The sequence below is a fragment of the Lytechinus variegatus genome, chromosome 7, assembly GCF_018143015.1.
Source record: "Lytechinus variegatus isolate NC3 chromosome 7, Lvar_3.0, whole genome shotgun sequence".
Lineage (NCBI taxonomy): Eukaryota > Metazoa > Echinodermata > Echinoidea > Temnopleuroida > Toxopneustidae > Lytechinus > Lytechinus variegatus.
This window is the reverse complement of record NC_054746.1, coordinates 7,136,830-7,159,068: the sequence shown is the minus strand read 5'-3', so window position 1 is coordinate 7,159,068 and position 22,239 is coordinate 7,136,830. Positions and strand designations below refer to the sequence as shown.

General features: G+C 35.8%; 1 protein-coding gene across 17 annotated transcripts in view; it reads right to left on the bottom strand.

The window, feature by feature from the left end:
* Positions 1 to 22,239, bottom strand: part of LOC121418323 (ribosome-binding protein 1-like) — a 61,054-nt gene extending 38,815 nt beyond the window's left edge. For 11 of the 17 annotated variants that reach the window (XM_041612119.1, XM_041612131.1, XM_041612121.1 and 8 more), the window contains exons 1-6: positions 22,094 to 22,239; positions 16,686 to 17,038; positions 16,057 to 16,221; positions 15,427 to 15,541; positions 4,986 to 5,122; positions 1,643 to 1,715 (exon numbers count right to left, since the gene is read on the bottom strand). In XM_041612119.1, coding sequence (XP_041468053.1) covers positions 1,643 to 1,715; positions 4,986 to 5,122; positions 15,427 to 15,541; positions 16,057 to 16,221; positions 16,686 to 17,030 — 835 coding nt within the window. In that variant the 5' untranslated portion in view covers positions 17,031 to 17,038; positions 22,094 to 22,239. The remainder of the gene's footprint in view (positions 1 to 1,642; positions 1,716 to 4,985; positions 5,123 to 15,426; positions 15,542 to 16,056; positions 16,222 to 16,685; positions 17,039 to 22,093) is intronic. The other 6 variants (XM_041612128.1, XM_041612126.1, XM_041612129.1 and 3 more) reach the window with 2 other exon arrangements.

Genomic DNA, 22,239 nt, shown 5'->3' with positions numbered 1-22,239 from the left:
CAGAACTGCATGATCTCTAAAGACAATGAAGTAATTTCAGAATTTGGTAACTGAAGCCCATCCTCTTTACTACAACAAGAACAAAAGGCATATTGAATTATACATTAAAAAATAAAATAAAACACAAATAATATATATTCAGAAGTAAACACAAAATCTCTTTGAAATTAATGAAAACCAAAGAGAACTGCTCAATTTCCTAGAGGACAGCTGATTCGCTTGCAAGACACTCATGAGCTTAATATGGTCAGCTACTAGATTAAAAGACTTGGGGTACGAAGGTCATCAGCAAAGATTGCCCATATGCATGGCAAAACAACTGCATCTGCATTATTCTCCTGATTTTTTTTTTATGCCACAAAAATGTCAGCTTAACAGACTGACCTCCAAACAACGAGCCAGATTAAAGCTGCCATGCATCGCTGCTGCTTCTTAAAGAGGGGACTCCTATTGGCATTATACAGCTGATAATTTTGCAGTTCTTGAAATATGCCAGACAGCGTCTTGTGCATTTGAATAAGGTACAAAACTAAATAAAATTTGAAATTCAATACCATACATTTTTTCAACTAGTACAAGACCCACATACACTCACTCACTCATTCATTCATTCAATCTTTTATTTTTTTTCACTTGTTTCAAATTCCCATCAAAAACATAAACAATTCAAACTAAGAAGATCTATATACCAATGCACAAGAAAAGGCACAAAGAAAGGAAGACAGAACAAGCCGTTGGTCCCCTGGTTGCTTGCTCACAGGCATTCATGCTTTCTTAGCAATAGCAGTCAGGTGAAAAACCTTGGTGTAACAGTAAGGGAAAATACAAATGGGGGAGCCAGCATAGACCAATTGCTTTTCAAAGGCTAGTCTCCCCTACCCTAACATAATCATAATAATTATTGGAGAGAAAAAGAAGATGCTAATAGATATAGGTGGGTGATAGAGCATTTTTTTCCTCATACTTCAGAGTGTAGTGGTGCCGATAAAAAGTTTTTTATTAAAGGAAAATGAAAGCTTTGAAACAAGTTATTTGTTTGAAAACAGAAGAATCAAAGAAACAGATCAACAAAGTTTGAGAAGAATTGAATAAATGATAAGTTATGAGCATTTGAAGTTAAGATCATTATTGCAAAGTAGATCCTCTATTTGGCAATGCGACAAAGATGTGTGATGTCACATGCGAACAACTTTCCAACTACTTTTGTATATATTTCACTTAAACTGCCCTTTTTAGCACTTTATCAGTACATCATGTATTCTTTCTCTAGGAGGGCATGTAATACAGATTTTTTAAGAATACATTATAAATAAAGAGTTTGTATCACCATAAGAGCAAAAAGAGACATTTTGGGGGTATTTTATAGTCCATTACAGGGACTTGTTCACATGTGACATTACACATCTGTCGCATTGCCAATGGAAGGATAAAAGCATTAGTGATCGCAATATTCTCATGCTCATAACTTTCTCATTATTTGACTGATTTTCATCAAACTTTATTTTTTTAATATCTTATTCTTTTAATATCTTATTCTTTGATTTTTCTCTTTCCACACAAGCCCACTTGTTCCAGAGGTTTCATTCTCCTTTAACTTTTTTTTTTTAATGTTGTGCGTATCTTAAAAGTACAATATTCTCACCATTGTGGAGAGCCTGTTCTTTCTCCTGGAGCTGTTTCTTGAGAGCAGAAACTGGGTCATTCCTCTGATTAGCCTACAAAGACAAGAACATACCACATATATTCAAAGCCTATTCTTTCTAAACTGTAAATTTCATAGAAATAATTGAAGGTCTCTAGTTTGTGGTTTATTTTTCGGTGATTGAAAGACCAAGGGCCCGTAACACAAAGCTTAGCAATCATTCAAGAACATTTTTTATGATTTCATTGACTACAATGTACCATATAATTGTGAAAATCAAGCGTACAATTAATCGCTAACCTTTGTGTTATGGGACCAAGATGAAAGATTCATTGATAAACTATTAGTAGAATTGTATTTATAGAATTTATTGATATCATGAGTAAAATATCAAAACATAACCATATAGCGATATATGATTCTACAGTCGATTCTACAGTTGATATTTAAGAATCGATGCAGGACCACAACACGGCTTGCACGTGTTCGTAAGCTCCTGTATTATCTTTGAACTGCAGTGCATCATAAACAATATAACCCTTCATCAGATACAGAGGGGAGTGGAGATAAAGTTTATAGTTTTTACCATTGCACCACCATAAGAGAATTTCAGTACTGTATACCCCCCCAAAAAAAAGATAAATTACATGAAATGAAAAAAAAATGAAAATACATGAATAAACAAATAAATGAATTAATAAATAAATAAATAAACAAACAGATGGATGGATGAAACATAAAAAAATAATAAATACATAATAAATAAATAAGTAAATGAAATTGAGAAAAAAATGAAAAAATAAATAACAAAAAGATACACATTTGTAAACATACAACCAGAATTTCATCAAATTTTGCAGGGTGCATTTTATCATTGCTTAAAACTTATCTTGAAAGGATTTCGAGTCCTTAATCACCCCTACAGTTTTCAGTATTTACATGAGTTCCATTATCATTCTAAAAGCATGATATACATGTATATAGTTCTATGGATGAGCAGAATAAGAGGGAAAGCACACTTAACTAACTTACTACGCTACCAGCAAATACAGATTACCTCTACACAGCTATCCAATATCCCATTAATATACTGCACTTGACTCCACTTTTTCTAAGAAGTGATACTGATTATGTTTACTATTTACGGAAATGATATCTCAATTCAATGTGTACAAAAATGAGGCCTTTACTCATTTCCTTTAAAATCAATACCAATTGATATAAAATTAATTCCCAGTGAATTTTCATTACTTTAATATCCTATTTAGATAAAAGAGTGTATACATGTATGTCGATTTATGAGGAATCCTCCAAACAAATTTCAAAACAAATGATATCCAGATACTTTAGATGCAGCAGAATAACGTCTAACAATGAGTTGTCCAATTAACCTAAACTATGGGAATCCATAATTGTCATAATTTTGCCAACAGGAAATTTGCACTATGTCCCTTTGTAAACAAAGAGGATCACACTGAATCGTTAAGATAGTTAATGAATGTACGAGTATACCATTTTGAACAAACCTGCAGTTTCGATGTTGACGTGCTGGCTTTCCATAGTTGTGGTTCATTGGATGAATGACAACTATTTGTATATAGACCAGTCAGGGCCCCGTCTTACAAAGAGTTACAATTGATCCGATCAATTGCAACTATGGACGGTCAGCAACATCAACATCTAGTATGCATGCTTGCTCAAAATATTTTCTAGCTATAATGTATATTAATGAATTCATTGTTTTCTTGATAATTTACTACACTTCTCTTTGCATAAAAAGGACAAATTTTCATAGAAAAAATTATGACACTGATGGATTTCCATAGAGTTACGAATGATTGGATCAATCGCAACTCTTTGGAAGACAAGGCCCAGGAATTCCCCAACAAATTCTGTCCTCCCACCTTCAGGCCAGGGGCTAAGTTTACAAAACAACATCCCGGGTATGTTTACAAAACTGAATTACGAATACAAAGCATGTACTTTAGAACTTATGTTGAGGGTGTGCATTGCTGGGAACATGACAGTGGGTGTAACAAGGTCGTGGTTATTCAATGTTAATTATCAAAATAACAATATCAATCACATGTTCCTTTCTATTCAAATTTGCACAGATGATAAGCATGATCCACTTTTCCTTGAACATTGTAATGTAGCACACATCAGGGTCCTGTTTCACAAAGACCTAATAACAAATTCACAATTTCTATAACAAGTCTACAATCAGCCGATCAGATAGAATGATTTCAGTAGCTTAAAACTGTTATTGAAAATTTCTTTTTATAACAGTTCTATAAAAGGGGGACTGATATGTTACACTGATAGTGCATATCAAAATGTTCAAATTAAGGGCCGATCAGGGCCTGTTAGTAACTCCATGCAAATTTGGCTGTGTTTGAATGCTTCCATTACGAAGACTGAATCAACGTTTTGAAACGCTATTTCAGAACGCCGATCACAAACGTGGTTCGGGGAGTGCTGTTTGAGCTTAATTTCTCAGAGACAAAATCACAATCTGCAGCTGGCTTCGCAAGTGACTAATTGAGAGCGCCATTTTTTCTGAGAGTTTTTTTTTCAGAGTATTCTTATGGACATCTTTATTGTGATTTTATTTAAACTTCAAACAATATTTTAGGTACTATTTCGTTTAGTTACATGGCATAGCCTTTGAGTTTCCATCATGGTGAGGATAATGAATATCAAGACCTAAGAAAGTATATATATATATAATATAAAATAATAAAACCTCAGTTACAGTTATGGTTTCATTTGTACTACTGGCTTTAGAATCTCACCTCATCATATAGCTTATGTTCTCCTTAGTCTGATTCGTTAACATTTGTTATGATGACAAATTACGGGAGTATAAATAGTACTTTATTCAATAACTATGGATGTAACTTGTTGGCCATCATTAGAACTATGCGCCTGCATTTATGCACAGATTTTCATTGACATCAGAAACATGATCACCATGGTCATGTTTTCCTCCAGGAACGGTGATTCTGGAGAAATGACAATCACAAACGTGACTTTTTAAGTTTAAGAACAGTGTTTTGAAATTGAGGAAGGATGCAATTGCGTTTTGAACTAAATGCGTGTGAAAACGTTGATTCCAACCTTAAAAGTTGTTGTTGTTGTTGTTCGTTGTGGGTCGTTTCCACACCCAAATGAAAGTGGCAACATAAACAAACTCCTTAACTTGATAAATGGGAGGTTGGCAGTTAGAAGTGAAGAAGAGTGGGGTGGATGATTAGTGAAAAATGAGAAGTTACAAACCTCTAATTTTTTTTGGGGGGGTTGGGCTTTTGTTTTAAAAAAAAAGATGAAGAAATTTACGAACCTTGACCCAGTCATCAGCAGATGCAGATCCTCCTTGACGGTTGAGAAGAATTTCAATCAGTTGTTGGATCTCTGCATCCTTCAAGGGGGCACTTTTCACTGCAGAAATCAGGGTCTTTCCCTTTAAAGCTGAGGGGTCTGCAGAAAACAAATGGAAAACCACAACAAATCTTATAAGAACAGTCAATAAATAAGCAATGCAAATGGGCAATCCATGCAAAAATTATTGTAAGTTTGTGAAGTACAGATTGGTAGGTACCTTCTTTGGGGGATATCACAAGTAATTTGCATTATATACAGGCAAAAAAAAATCCAATATTTCTAATCAGGGTAGATTGGGGTAGATTTCCTGGTCAAAATATGTACAGGTATTTCAGGGTTTTTCATTGGGTCTGAAAACATTTTTTTTTTGTTCTGTCAATCAATATATGGTGGCATTTAAACATTCTACCACATGCTTTTTTTTTTCTTACATCAATACATTTTTTTTTTCGTTTCTGTTCACTATGTTTAAACCATTGATATTAGTCATAGAAAACAGTTGATTTCTAATATTTTTATTACATCTATCCTAACCTGTACTCTATGTGTGCTATTCAAATTAATTTCCAATAAGATTTTCCATCTGAATGTTCCTACTGGGGTCCGTTGCAGAAAGAGTTGCGTTTAAACACAAGTAAAAAAATCAATCACAAGTCCCAAATGTGCGCTGTTGATTGGTTGAAAATCAAGTTGCGCATGATTTTTAGAGTTGCGATTGATTGCAACTCTTTCTACAACGGGCCCTGGACTGTTTCAAAACCTCCCCATCATGTTTTACCTGTTGGATAGTAATTGCTACTCTGGAATAAAGAGACAATACAGGAAGTCAACCAAGCATAATGTTTACCTCTAGACTAGACAAATATATCAATGGTATCTTGCTTTTTATCAAAAACAACTCCATACTGGAAAATAGAGATACATGTTCATGATTATTAGATAATTTTGTACAGCTAAATACTGTAGGACCTACAGTACACATACATGTAGATACAAAATCCCAAAAGGCCATCGCACACCATTCGATTCGTCTGCTAACAGATTTAAGAATAAAACGTAATAAATGTTGACCCAATATTGAGACATGGAATATCTTACTGTGTAATGTTCTACATCAACTTATGAATACAATCTGATAAAATCTTAGATTATGTTATCCCCCCTATTAGAATAAAATTTAATGTGATATCTAGTCGTAATGACGTCATAACATTTGTACAATTGGCTACGATTTGAAATGGATTTGGCGTTCACTCCAAAATAAATGCTTGCAATCAATAACAATTATATTTATCCTTACAGCTAATTTGAACCTCAAATAAAAAGATACTTTTAATTCGCATTTTCAGAAACGGAGCAAAATGCGATTTGTTACCAAATTGGATCGTGGACCAGTCGTAAGGTGGCCTTATGAGTTTTCTCTTTTTTTATAGTCTGAACGCTTTGTACAATAACGGTAAGTCAGCCCCCATAATGCAAACTACTATGTGACATTTTCAAGAAATGGATTGGTGTTGGGGGAGCACTGTATGTTAGATAATCAAAGATGTTGCCAGGTGTGATGGGGTTATGAAGGTGTACATGTAATACACGCCTACATGATGGGCGTTGACATTTATGTACACTGATGAAGACTATAAAATGATGATGTATACATGTAGCATAGCAGTATGATTATCTCTCAACATTAAATCTGAATTAATCTTACGTATACACGCACAAATGTACAGGTATCTCTGCCTATTAAAAGTCAAATCTCTTTGGACCAAAAACATCTATTTGACTTTGATAGGCAATATTGACTTTCTAATACAGAAGATAATACGTCAAGTCTTATAAAATCTGGTCTCAATTTTGTGTGTTCAGTGATTATTCGACTAATGCTAGGTACAATGAAAAGTTAACTGTATGTTAGTATACACAGGTACTACAAGTAAATGACTATTTTGCATTTTTGTAAAGCCTGAAGGAATTTATGCTATTTTATAAAATTACATGTAAATATTTTTTTTGCTGTGATCTACATGTAGTGCACTACAGTTTAACTTTGGTGGCCGGCATTTTTTCATGTCCTTCTGAAAATCCTAGACAAGATTTTTTTTTTTGAAGCTGGATATAAAAAGTTAAAATCCTGACACTTGGACACACAGCAAACAATGGAAAGTCCTATGCAATGCGTGCATGTACAATGTATTATGTACATGTAGACAATTGGTCAGGTTAGTATAATCTTTCAGGTAATGATTTCCTTCCTAGTCAACAAAGATAAGCAATGGTCCCACCTCATAATTACCCGTGTCAGTGTATGTACTATGGTACATTGAACTTCCTCTTCACCCTCGCCCTTTCTCTATGCCCTTCCTTCAAACAACAACGTCCACACCTAGACAAGTCTTTCCATGAACTTTCCGAAGTATTCATTCAGAATATCATAGATTAAACAACTCTGGAATGGCCTGCCACAGAAGGCAAACATTTTTTTTTAATCAGAGGCTGCTTTTCACAAGTTACAGCCTAATACCCTTTTCATAAACCTATCCTCCAATTAGCCGCCTAAGAGTAATGCGGATAATTCATTAAAAATTGCGTTTATAAACTCCGAAAATAAGCCGCATTATTTTTACGAGCGCCCGTCCTGAAAAAGGTGGATAATCGCCATGACAACTGGACACGCCCCCTCCGATGCGGTTGTGTTGGAAAAGGGTGACCTTGTGACCGCACCATGGCAATTATCCGCATTATTTGGAAATGCGTTCATAAACTCAAAATCTTGTCCCGATGCTGCTATTATGCGGATAATAGCAGCATCAGAGTAACTCTTGTCCTCCTCTAATTTTACGACCAAATTATGCTGCTATTAGCCGCCTAATTCATTTTAATGGGGTTTATAAAAGGGGTATTAATCTCAAACTTTGGATAAGCTTGCACAATGAATGGGGATTTCCCATAGCTCCTATTTTTTACTTTTTTAGTTTCCTGGTCTTTTTTTAGCATGCGCCAATGTAATTTTTTTCCCTGCCATGAACTTCTCAAATATACATATAATCTGTGGAATATATTGCCGTTTAATATAAGAAATTCTGAATTGTTTCAAATTCAAATCAATATCTACATGTAAGCCTATCTAATTAGTTGATGAATTTAGTTTATATCAAATTGCTATATAGAATTACAGCATTCAGGCCTAACAAAGAGTTCTTAGCCAGTGCAGATATTTTTATGAAGACTGTGCTATACAAATTCATACTTTTCATCATATTTCAAAACCATTTTCATAAAGTAAAATCGGTAAGTTATATAGAATTCAATAATCATTCATAATCCCTATTGAGTCATAATCATGACCATGCACAATATGAATTTAACTTGATCAGGAAGGATATCAGATTAACTTCATCATACTTGCACATGTAACTTTGCTTGTAATGAGAACTTACATAAATTTCAATTATTTTTTATTAAAAAAATCTCAAACAAGATGTACATAATTTACCAAAATACATGTAGCCTATTACTGTTCAATTCTTCAAATAGAAGGCACGTGACCCAAACATGTCACATTGCCTAGCATATTCAATACGACTCCCATTCATATAACCATGTCTGTGGGAGATCTGCCATTTCCATGTAATGGAACTAATCAAGGTCATTTAAGGTCACTGTTTCCTCCCTAGCTCACACAGGGGAACAGGCTGCTGGACTAGTCGTCAGATTAAACCTAGTTAATGACCCACTGAGTGTATGAATTCTGATGGATCATCACAAATACATGCATGCCTCACCATGTACAACATGTCATGTAGTCATGTAATAGACCACAGGGGCCTTCACTCATTCCACCTACATAGGCCTATATGCCTCTGGACAAGGCTGACATTTACATTTTGTGAATATTTAAAAGCCAACTCTGAAATGAGCTGCTCGTATTCTACAATCACAGACTCATCTTAGACATTATAACAAATCATACCAGGTCTAGACTGAAGACTAGATGCAAGAGTCTCTGGTTGCATCAAATGAGATCTAGTCTCACTACTTCAGACTCTGCATATTGCAATATATGCAAAATGCAAAAAAAGGTCTGTGCCTGCAAGACTAAGCTGCTCATGTGTTGATGCTAATACAGTACATGGCGACGCCCACAGGTACCGCCCTTTTCTCTCGACTCTCGAGCCACCCTCAGAAAACAGAAGGAAAATGGTCTTCATTCCAAATATCTATATATCCTTAATTAATATTTACAATAAAATAGTAACATCCCCAATCTGAATGGGTGTCCACATTGCAAACCAAGGCAAAAAAGGATACACCATGCAAACTTTAATCCATAAACTCGAGTCTGATCAATAAAGACTACATGTGGGGAATTACTGAGTGCATAAGTGCAGATCAAGTGCCATTATTCTGATTTTATAGTTGAAATCACAGTTGAAATCTCTGCCACGTGTGCAAAGTGTCCTTTCCACATGCATGCACAACGTGTCCAGTTTGTCTTGTTTGATCAGCTCTCCTGTGAATACACAGGTGACAGAACAGAGGGGAAGAACTAGATCAGACTCTAGTGTCATATCTTTAGTTTACTTTGCTCTGGCTACCTGTTGGGAGATATATTACCTGGTGGTAAATACATGTACACATACACAGAATTGTACACTTGTTCAATGAGTTAAATTATCCCAAGTTTTGTTGTGACTAATGCCTACCAAATCAGGGTTTTCTAACCTCTTTAATATAATATCGAGATTCAAACCTCTTATCAACAAAGTAATAATAATGGAGTTGAGGTTCAGATTTTAACCATAGCTCTCTCGTATACGAGTGGATACCGTGCGCGACCCAAAAAAACACATAAAGGATGTCTTTTTCAAGACAGGGCACGTTACGTACGTAACATAATAAGGGTGTCAAAAACACTTAAATATTGAAAAAAGGGTATCTATTTTTGCTAGGAAAGCTACGTGTTTATGGTCAAATTTGCGACTAAAATGTTTTATAAAGGATGTACTTTTTGTGGGAGATGGGGATGTACTAAACCCAATCAGGTAAAGGTAAAACTGACAACTGAGTGTCATAACAATAAAAATATTGTTGTACAAAGTTTGTTTAGGGGGTAATTTAGGGAATACTTGCCAAGAGCATCGTCTTGTTTCCAATACTTGTTAAAGGACAAGTCCACCCCAACAAAAACTTGATTTGAATAAAAAGAGAAAAATTCAACAAGCACAACACTGAAAATTTCATCAAAATCGGATGTAAAATAAGAAAGTTATGGCATTTTAAAGTTTCGCTTATTTTCAACAAAATAGTTATATGAACGAGCCAGTTACATCCAAATGAGAGAGTTGATGACATTACTCACTCACTATTTCTTTTGTATTTTATTATATGAAATATGAAGTATTTTGATTTTCTCATCATTGTCATGTAAAATGAAGTTTCATTCTTCCCTAAACACGTGGAATTCCATTATTTTAACATTTTGTGCTTCAGGCAAGGAGGTCCTAATCGTCAAATTCGTAAAAATTGAAATATTGTATAATTCAAACAATAAAAAACAAAAGAAATAGTGAGTGACATCATCGACTCTCTCATTTGGATGTAACTGGCTCGTTCATATAACTATTTTGTTGAAAATAAGCGAAACTTTGAAATGTCATAACTTTCTTATTTTACATCCGATTTTGATGAAATTTTCAGCATTGTGCTTGTCCGATTTTTCTCTATTGATTCAAATCAACATTTTTCTGAGGTGGACTTGACCTTTAAGGGTAGGGCTCCACATGCCAATACTTGTTATATGGAAAATACATGTTTAGGGTGCATTTCCAGACCCCATGGTCGTGCATGGTATCCACATGTCAAAGGAAGTGCCCCCCCCCCCCCCCCGGTATGGCCTTACAACATCTACATGTGTTCTAATTCAATGTAAGCATGTCGATGGGTAAAACGTCAAATTTAACTTTGAAACAGTGTGGTTTACTACTTGCAATCATGAATGCAAACAAAGCAATCATGACTCACAAACTGGAATGAAGCCACCCACTCTTATCTGTAATCACTTGAAACACTGAGCAAGGAAACATTATTAGAGCCTTCATGATCATGTACATGCAAGCTGTACTGGAACAACCACTTGTGTAACTGCATCAGCAGAGGCATTACATTCAGTTTTAAAAGTCAAGTCCACCCCAGAAAAATGTTGATTCGAATAAATAGAGAAAAATTGAACAAAACGCTGAAAAATTCATCAAAATCGGATGTAAAATAAAAAAGTTATGGCATTTAAACTTTGGCTTATTTTTCACAAAACAGTGATACATACGGTACATGTATGCACAACTCAGTTACATGCAAGTGAGTATTAAAGTCGATGATGTCCATCACTCACTATTTCTTTTGTTTTTTATTGCCTGGATAATACAACATTTAAATTTTTACAGATTTGACATTGAGGACCAAGTTGACTGAACAATAATCTTTAACACATTGGTAATCCATGTTCAGGGAGGAATAAAACTTGTTTATCATGCCGATGGGGAGAAAACTAGAATAAATCAGAATTCATATAATATATACATATATACATGTATGTCATCAGTCCCCTCCTCTCATTTGCATACAAACTACATGTAGGATGTGAATATGAATATAAATGTTTTGTGAAAATAAGCAAAACTTAAAAATGTCATAACTTTCTTACTTTACATCCAATTTTTAATTTAATTTCCAGTGTTATGCTTGTTTTTTTTTTCCTTTTTATTGAAATCAACTTTTGGTTGGGGTGGACTTGTCCTTTAACCAAAATGCAAACCAAACAAACCCTTTCCATACCAAAACTTTGTTGTTGTTTTTTCCATTCATCCCCATTGTCCTAAGCTTGTACACTAATAAACTTTTGAATATTTCCAGCAGGCATTTCAAAAATAAAGATACTTGATTTAAAAGGACCTCTCAAAGGATCCCAACTGCAATCAAATGACAATCAGCATAAGAAATACATGATGGCAACTGGAGATTTCGCCCTCATGGCAACCCAAACTTATCGCTCCTATAATTCCCCGAATGGAATGCTTTGGGCAGCTATATTTTCCAGAATCACCCCAAGATCTGCAACAAACAATGTATTCACAATAATATTTAAAATATCAATGTTCTACGGACGGCACAATATTTACATTTACAGAATAATTGCTCATTGTGCAATGTCAAGAAATGGCAAAAAAATCAACAAATGGCACTAATGAGAAGAAAATAATGTACATTTAGCTCTCAAAAAATAAGACTTCCCCCCTACATACTGTATAATATGATTTCTACAGATACACATACAGTATGCATTTATATGAGAAATGGCATTCTTGCTCTCAGAGCAGTGGGAGCACAGTTGGGGGACGTATACACAAGTTGGGTATACATATTCATGTTATATTCTACCCAAATGTACATATACCTTGATTATAGATAAACAGACTGCTTACATACATATCTTGTATACTCAGATCCAACCATGTAGCCAGGATTTCATTTTAGAGGGGGCGGTAAGTGCACGCAAAGCTTGCCAACACTTACAGAGCGTGCAAAGCGCACTCCCTAGGGGGGAGGGGGCAATAAATACTAATCTTGTTGATATTGAAACTCATGCTCCCCAATTGTGTGAACACAGCAACAAAAGAAACACATGTACATGTGTAGCGGCAGCACATGAATAGTTGTTGAGTACAGGACTGAGGATAGCCATGTAACGGTACAGAATTAACAGACCTGTACAAATTGCAGCTTACGGTAAATTAGGGTTCCAAGACATTTGCACCACTGCAAATTCCGCACACATTATAATGGAATGACCAACTTCAACCCAGGATTTAACACTAAGGTACATGTAGGTTCTATACCATATCCTAAATCTAACCCCAAACCTAGCATAAAACCTTATTGCAAGTTTTTGCAACCCTAACCCTACATCTTAGGCAAAATAATGTCCGGAGCAATTGCCGTGGGAGCAAACGTCGTGTCACCTAAATTGGGCCCATATTCTATTTTCAGAGCACTTGAAATACAGTGCAAGTACCAGATGGATGATGGGAAATTCAACCCCATAAAAAAATGGGTTTTAAAAAAAAAATAATCATCCAGTGTAAGATTTTCACCATTTAATGTGCATCTTTCAAGAGACCAGGTGGGTGTTTCATAAAGCTGTTCGTACATGTAAGTTAAGAGCGACTTTAAGAACGACTGGTGATCCCTTATTACGCGCCACATAATCATCAATGAACATTTAATGGTGAATAATATTTATCACAAAAGAGGATCACCAGTCGTTCTTAAAGTCGTTCTTAACTTACGAACAGCTTTATGAAACAGCCCCCGGAGGTCAAATACATCTACATATCACCCCGGGTGACCACTGGTGCCAAGCCCTCCAGAAAAATGTTTCCTTCACAGGTATTTGATGATTTGAATTTCCTGGGTTTGCTAGGACTGACTAATGGACAGACTGTTGTTATGGCTTGAAGTAGTGTGTTACAAGGTCTTTGATGTATTACAAGACAGGAAGAAGGAGTTACGTACACTATGAACAGTGAGAAGTATTAAAGCTCCCTACTTGAGTTGTACACAAGGTGGTCCATGCATAGGGTCACATGAAATATCCATGTAGATCCACCATCATCACCCAAATGTCACAGCATTCACAGAAATCAATATTCAGAAAGTATCATTGCAGGTACACATGTACATTGTAGGATATTACACATAATGCAACCTTCGTAAGGATTTAACTTCCAAAGCTACCATATTTAAAGGCATGGTCCGGGCTGAAAATATTCATATCTTAATACATAGAGTAGAATTAACTGAGCAAAATGCAGAAATTTCATCAAAATCGAATAACAAATGATAAAGTTATTGAAGTTAAAAAGTTAAGCAATATGTCACATCTCTACTTTCCGTTTTCTTATGTTATTGCATAAAATCATATTTTTTTCATTATATCATACTTGTGTGAATAATATGTCTCCCTTATAATGATATAAGTTGCAGCAATAAATATCTAATGCACTAAATCAGTTGTCAATTTAATTTTTCTAGTTCTTGGAGGAAAAAATTTGAATAAACCTAATTTCATATAATAAAATACAAAAGAACAAGTGGGGATGTGACATCATCAGCCCACCTAATGAATATTCATGACGACTGTTTTCACAAAATATTGCTGAACTTTAAAATTCAATAACTTTGTTATTTGTTATCCGATTTTGATGAAATTTTCGGCATTTTGCTCAGTGAATTCTACTCTATTTATTAAGCTATAAAAACTTTCAGCCCAGACCATCCCTTTAAATCATTACTTTATATTCCTTTTTGGTATCATAAATTGTTCTCAAATCTATATTATGTTAACTGTCTTTTACTTCCTTTTCAGAATAAAGAATATTTAATTTCTCTATTGCATTGAGTACTAACAGTTGTATATTGTCGATAATATACAAAAACAAGAATATACATGCACTGATAGAACATGATATACATCATAAAGACACAAGAATAACTTGCTTCATTGTATAGAGCAGTAGAACTCTCTTGGATTAAATGATTATATTCTTTTACACAACTTTGAACAGAAAAATTGAATATTTGTAATTCCATGAAGTATAAGAAAAACATCTCAATCGTATGCATGCATATTCATACGATTGTCTACACACGTCAGTGTTTAGCTTTTTGTAAAATATATTCATTTTTTTATGTTTTTGTGTTCAAAATACCATGCAAAAATGCTAATTTTGTGATTGGACAATAAATACTACTTTATGAAACTTATAAGAAAAGGGACTTCATGACATCCCCATCAACGATTGATTTGAAGGCTGATTTCTATGATTGAATGCATTGAATATGAAGTATGATAAATCATAAATCAGCCATAGGATCAGTTGCTAAACTTGATGTTATAGGGTTCATTTCATTGTCTTGCTATCAAGAATTCATGTCTAAACATTGAGAAATCATTTTTAGGCATTCATCTTTTTCAAAAATTTAATTCTTGATATCAACTCAAGAAATAGGATTAAATCTTCAAACAACTTGCCTTACTTCTGTCAGCGAACATTGGCTGAATGATCCAGGTGCAACAGCCTCTTTCAATAATGACATTAACTATCAAGTAAATTTCAAGAGTGACGTTTGAGTCGCACTTGAATTCCCAGATGCATGCAATATAAAACTTATCACTGTTATGGTCAAAACACGATGATGAGATGCACGCCAAGTATTAATCAGTCAGATTGTATGTTACATACCATGTTCATATCGGCATCAAATCTCATTCACACTTAACACATACACCCATTTGTTATCATTGAAGAACAATATAAAGACGAGGGTAAGTTGTGATATCTTACCTCCATCACCAGCAGCAGTCTTTGCCTTAGCCTTGGCTTTGCTAGGAGAAGCTAGGGGTGGTGCAGCAGCAGCCACTACCGGTGCTTCCTTCTTCTGCACCTGCTCCTCGACAACCTAGTAGGGAAATTATAAATCAAAATAATCAGAATCTATTCTTAAAGCAGATAGAGCCATCTCGAGGTTTTAAACTCAGTTAATATTGCAGTCCCACATGTAGATTTCCATGGTGTTGCAATATAAACTGAAAACGATCATTCTTCATTTGATCGTTTTGATCGTTTTACACTTGGTCAACACCATGATAATCTACATATGGGACTACAATATTTACAGAGTTTAACACCATAAATCAGAGTCCAGAAAGAGGTGAATATTCTTCATTTTTCGGTAGTTTCCAACTAATTCAAATAATTTCAAGGAATTATGGAAAATAGATGCCTTTTTCATGACTATTAAACTGTAAAATGTGAAATTTCAGCGACTTTCAGTGAACTTTTTTTGAGGACCACGACATTTTGCTTTCTCATATCAGTGTGTCAAATGAACAAGTTCAATGTCTATATTCGAAAAAGTCAGGATTCCAACTGCCTTTGCAACATCAATAAAACACTTCACTAATCATACAATACCTTTGGTGGCTTGCTCTTGGTTGTATGAGCTTCTTTTGGAGGAGGAAGAGTTTCCTGGACTGGAGCAGGTTTGGCCTCAAAGATGGTCTCTTCAACTGGCGACTGCTTCGGGGGCTTTGGCTGCTTGGGTTTCTTTGGCGATGGCTTCACCTTCTCTGGCTTCACCTACAAATTGAAATACGAAATATCCAAATTTAATTTGGTAAGCAATATCATAAAATGTGTCTTACAAGAGAAGAAACCAAGGCTCAGTTATCATGATCAGAATATACAAATGTTATATGAAGTTTTTCATTCATCATCAAAAAGTTTGTTTCGCCTACTATAAAAAGTGAATATACTGACAAGCAAGGACAGCTTAAAATGTTGATGTAAAAAATCAGGTTATGGGTCATTCCATGCCAATTCACACAATGAATGTGCAATTTTGCACCCGACCCTCTCAGAATTCGTTGTAATTTGGTACACATAAAATTCATCATGGCCAAAACACAAAACAAAAAAAATAAGTCTAAAGGAGGGTGCCATGATATTATGATGTCACATGCATATGGTACATTACAAACAAGAGATATTTCAATTCTAGAGAGTAATTACTGATATTTTTTAAATACATTTAACGCATTCACCTTCTCCTCTTTGACTGGCGGTGGAGTTGGAGGTGCCTGTTCTACCTCCTCCACGTAAGGATCAATGGCCTGTGCAACCTCCTGGCGCAGAATTCCTGGAGAGCTATCATGCTTTTCCCGCTCACGTTTCTTCTTCTCAAAGAACTGCTTGCGCTTCTGACGCTTGCCTTCTCTCTGCTGTATCTGCTCCTTCTCCAGCCTCGCCCGTTGCTCAGCAACAGCTTGCTCGTACGACTTCTCTTGGATTCCAAAAGCCGAGAACGCGTAGACCACGAAGGAGAGTGCCACAAAGCCCCCAAACACAATGAGGGCCAGGTACTGTGGTTCGTACAGATCAACGACCATGATGATTTCTGTTTTCAAGAATACAATTTTTATCATCACTATTTATACATGTAAAAGCGATCTATTTAAAGATTGCAAAATGTTCATAAGGATGAAATAGTTAACCAAATGTCACTTTTATATCCACTTGGTATCTGCAACCCCCTATTGTACCAATAATCAATATGTTTGAGGTTGAGTCAAAAAGTTTAAATGCCATTCAAACGACCTACTAAAAGCATAACTGTTATGCCACTTTGTCAACCATCTGACCATATTGACAAAAAGAAACCATCACCAAACGTTGCTGAAATTTCAAATTTCTCATCTTTTATACATCAATAAGATCCCCTCTATTGATATTTCCTTCAAAAATGTTGATTTAGTTGAAAACTACCAAGAAAATGAAGAATATTCCCTTCTTTCTTGACTAAAAAAAATCAATTTCTGGAATATTACGAATCGTAAAATATTTGTTTCAGTCAAAAAATATCATTTAGCACATTATATTTTTTTGAACGAAAAAAATATTTTATGGTCGGGGGTCCTAAAGCTACGCACCACTCATCGCGCATGCAGTTTTTATGGCAAATGCGCATTCTGTGTGTGGAACTGTGACTGCAGAGTGACGAACGATTCTATTCAAGTTTTTCTACATTATTACATAGGCTGCAATAAATCTCTAAATGCAGAGAAAACCAACAACTGTTTGGTTTTTTGGAGTTATATTCGCTTTAATTTAATTTTATCCTATAATAATGTGAATATATTTTAGAAATTGAGGCACAGGAAGTTGTATTTTTTTGCATGATAAATCGAGTGCGTAGCATTAGGACCCCTTCTACATCAGGCGGCGACAAGGTGTTTGGAAAACACGGCGGGATTTTCGTGTTAGTGAGTTTTGCATGTTTTCTTCTTCTTGGTTAATATCTTTAGAATGTTTGCCACAAATTAGTGAAATATGATTTGTTGAAATATTAAAATTAGGATAGTTTTTGTTGTTTGAAAACAAAGTGCGTAGCTTTAGGTCCCCCCATCATACTATTCATGATATTTATCGGCCGATTCAAGTATTTTTTAAAATCTAAGTTGGCAGCTCTACACGCGTGTGGTATCTTGGTATCGATAACAAAAGATTCTAAAATGGCGATGTAAACAGACTGGGTAACTTATGCTCGTGCTCTTATGTTTTGGGCCCCTTTACGTGAATTTGGGCTCCAAAAACGTAACGGACGTCAAAACTCAAGTGTTGATTTAGCCTAACTTGAATCGCGGGAATCTCATCCCTACACAGAGAAAAATGGGATCCAATTCCAGGCGTCATTGGGAAGCCCACGATTCGTGGCACGAAGTAAATGTTTTTTTTAATTCCCCAGACGCCTCCAGGCTACATCAGGCTACTCCTGACGACCTAAGCAGCTGCGCCTGCAGCTTGAGCTAGCTGTGTAGCACTAGACAGCTGGCAGCCGTCTGTTTCGAGGAGTTTTTTCACAATCACATTTTATTTTTTTTATTTCTCCTCGTACACAGACGGCTCGCTATCGTGCAGCCACCGGGACTTGCAATGCAAAATCCCCCAGTCGGGGCTCTTCAATTTTTGTCTTTAATGAATAAAAAATTTGAAAGTTAACACAACCAAAATACAAATTAATATTCCCTCTTGACATTAATTGCCAAAAAAACGGAGAAAAATCAAGTTAAAAGGAACAAAAACAGTGACTTACCTCGGCTGTCGGCGTCGCGCAAATTCACTTACCCGTTTTATCCGATCTTAATTACATAAACATATGGCCATTGAGTCCCCACGTATGTGCAAAGCGCCAACTTAATGTGTTCCGCCATCTTGCTTGTTGGTTGCCGATAAAATGCGCATTTTCAGATTTTTTTACGCTCAGTCATTATCCATGACTGAAACATTGACCAATCAAAAACTAAGATTCTATAAGAAATATGAATATTCAAATACGAAAGTATAAACATAGATAATTCAGTTTTATGTGAAACTTAAACACAATTCTTCAAAATTGGGTTAGTTTTATGTCTGTAAAATGACCCTTAAAACCAAAGTTTTTTTTCGAAAAAATAAGGGTTTTCCCAAGTTGTCATGGTAACATGGTCGGAATTAAAAAAGCTTAGCAAGCACTTTATTTCAGTGATCGAGGATGTCTTTGTTTACGGTATACGTCTACAAAAGCTGTAACATTTTTTTCCAGACCATGGATGAACTTTCAAAAAGAGATATTTTAGGCAAGTTTTTATGATTTCCGGCAATTTTCTGACACAGGCATTTTGAAGACGTAATTTTTACAGAATTAGAAGAAGACATCATGGATTTTCCTAATTATCACGACGGAAATGCAACTTACTTGTAAATAAATCAAACAAAGTCTATGATTCATTGTCGATAATGCAAAAAGAGACATTCAAGTCTCTGATTGAGAGCCGCAGATTGAACATTCGCACGGCGCAATGGTAACGTTTTCGCCGAATTCGTCGGGGCGAAAACACCAAGCGAGCCGTCCCACTCACCAGTCCCGAACGCTGCGCTCTATGTTTGATGATATATCTGGTGCCATTTCGTGCTTATAAATTTGTTTTTTCTACAATGCCACTATCTCATTAAAATTATTTGTCATGATAGCATTGGAAATATTATCGTTTAATGGCTCAAAGGATCGACTGTAATAAAATACTCTTTGAAATATTGTCAGAGAGTGATTAGTTAGGTGATGTTTATGGTCAGAATTTAGTCATGGCTTCGGGTGAACTTACGCGAACGCGGTCACTTGCTCACGGGGCGAGTCGGCCTGGCCCTTAGGTGGAAGGCCGTTACGTGCAGTGCAGCAAGAGCAGAGTTGGGGAGTTAAGTAAAAATACTTTGAAATAAGTAATCTGGAACTATTTTTTGTCTTATTCTTATCCCTTTACATTAATTAGATAAGAGATTAAAATTCTTAAAGTTTAAATCCAATTTTAGACAGTGGCATAACAAAGAGTGGTGCTTTATAATTATGGGGGGGGGGGTCTTGCATGCCCTGGCCCAATTAAAAAAAAGAGAAAAAGGAAAGAGAATCTTGCGAAATTGTTCAATTGGATTTTTGTAACAAAAACATCAAAATTATGCTCATGTCGGTTGCAACTTACTAAATACTTTTTAAATTTTGCCTGATCGATACGCCATATCGTGTATAATTAACCCTCAATTTTTTTCGCTCGTTACGCCACTGATATAAGAGCTATAGTTTATGCCAACATTATTTGGTTGCGGGATCAAAGCATCAGTTATAGCTAAACATTTATACTTTATGCCTGTTCAACTTCAAATACAGGTTTAGGCCTGTATTTACGAGATGTTTTTAAGATCTATGGGTGCCTTTATTATTTTCATTTTCAATTAAAACAATTATTAAATATGTATTAATTTAGTATTAACCTCCATGATACATTTTATTGTGTTAAATCATGCCATTTCTGTTATATTAAGCCCTTGTAAAAACATGCTCAGTAGCAGACCCCCCATATATAAACACAATAGAAATGTATATAAAATGAATTGACCCCCCCCCCCCCCCCGCTTCCCTATCGAGGACAAAATGAAAAAAAAAATCAAAATAATTGACCGCTCCCCTTTGACGAGGCAGCTGTCGGTGATGTCTTTTACTTTTTTGCGTATAAAAATAATACTGAAGAAATATAGGGGCACTCTAAGTGTCCCCTATGAAAATCGATCTGGATCTGCAAGTGCATGGGGCTGCGCCTTCTCCAACGTCATAGCTACACCATGGCTCCGTAACACAAAGATTAACTGAATTGGCCAATCAAGATCAATGTTACACATGCATTTGTCGCAAAATACTGACTAAGAACCAATCAGAAGCGTTCTTTCATATTTGCTATTCATCGCAAACCTTTGTGTTACGGAGTCCATATCTTTACGTTCTAGCTCTCATATTTTTCAGCTCCCTGATTTATTGGAAAAAAAACAAGGCGAAAGAAAAGAATGAAATAAATCCAATACAATTAATCACAATTTGAGTTGTTTGAAAGAATATATACTTATCAGATAAACTGAATTAAATTCTAAAACCAGAATATTAAACAGCAATCTTGATAAATTCTGTTTTTTTTTCAATATCAGAACCAATTAACCCTTTTCTGATTTTTCTGTCACTTTCCACATTTTGAAGAAGTTCATCGACGCCCTGTACTGCATGATGAAACTGTATCCCCACTGGGTCCTCTTAACTCCCCCCGCCCCCCCCCCCTCTCTCTCTCTCTCTCCCCCCCCCCCCCCATAAAGCGCCTTGCTCATTTCTCTTATCTCACCTTGACCTTAATTAGTTAATCTTAACGATTTGGCGGTACTGTCAAACGTGACTGGTCGCCATCATAGCTTCATCCCCAACAAACACGGAACAAACAATCACAACCATATGCTGTTCGACCCAACATCATTCCGTTCAATACGCGTAAGGCCATACGTGGGCATGCACAAACAACGTGGGTTATCAAAAAATGACCCGCGTTTGGACTGAAATTGTGATTAAAATAAAAATGTTACAAATATCACAAAAATATGGGTGTAATAACGGATATTTGATTAACGGAAAAACATCAATCGCTTATTCATAGGAACTCTGGAAAAGATTTGAACGAGGTTTTTATCAATGGTAATCAAGAGGAATTAGTGTATAGATGAATGGCGCTCAACGTTCGCCGGGTGAGGGCGCGGGCCAAATCTGGCCAGAATCTGGCAATATGGCGTCGCCCTTTAAGCTGACGTTGTGTCTATGGCTCGTGCACGTACGTGTCCCCTGTACAGATCGCGCTAGAACTTCGGTCTCTGTATTTGGTAAGTGAAGCCAACGGAGTTCAGCTGAACAACCAACATAACAGAGACCGAAGCTTTTGGTCTATGTAGCACTGAGTCTGTGGCAGTGTGTGAGCCGAGCTGACGTGACGTGAGCGACTCAGTCTCAGCGAGTCTGAGTGAATAGATATTAAAAAGAAACTTGTTCCTTCATGAGATATATTTCAATGATGTTTGTACTCACACAAATAAAGGCATGCCCAAATAAACTTACACAAATCTAGGAAACGACGTCGATGACAACCAGCGTTGAAAATACGAAGCAAATATCAATCCTCCATAGCAGGTTTCCAGAAACGGGGGGACCAAGCTTGCCGACTTTACTGCACAGAAACCCGGAAGCAGTACATATGACTACGA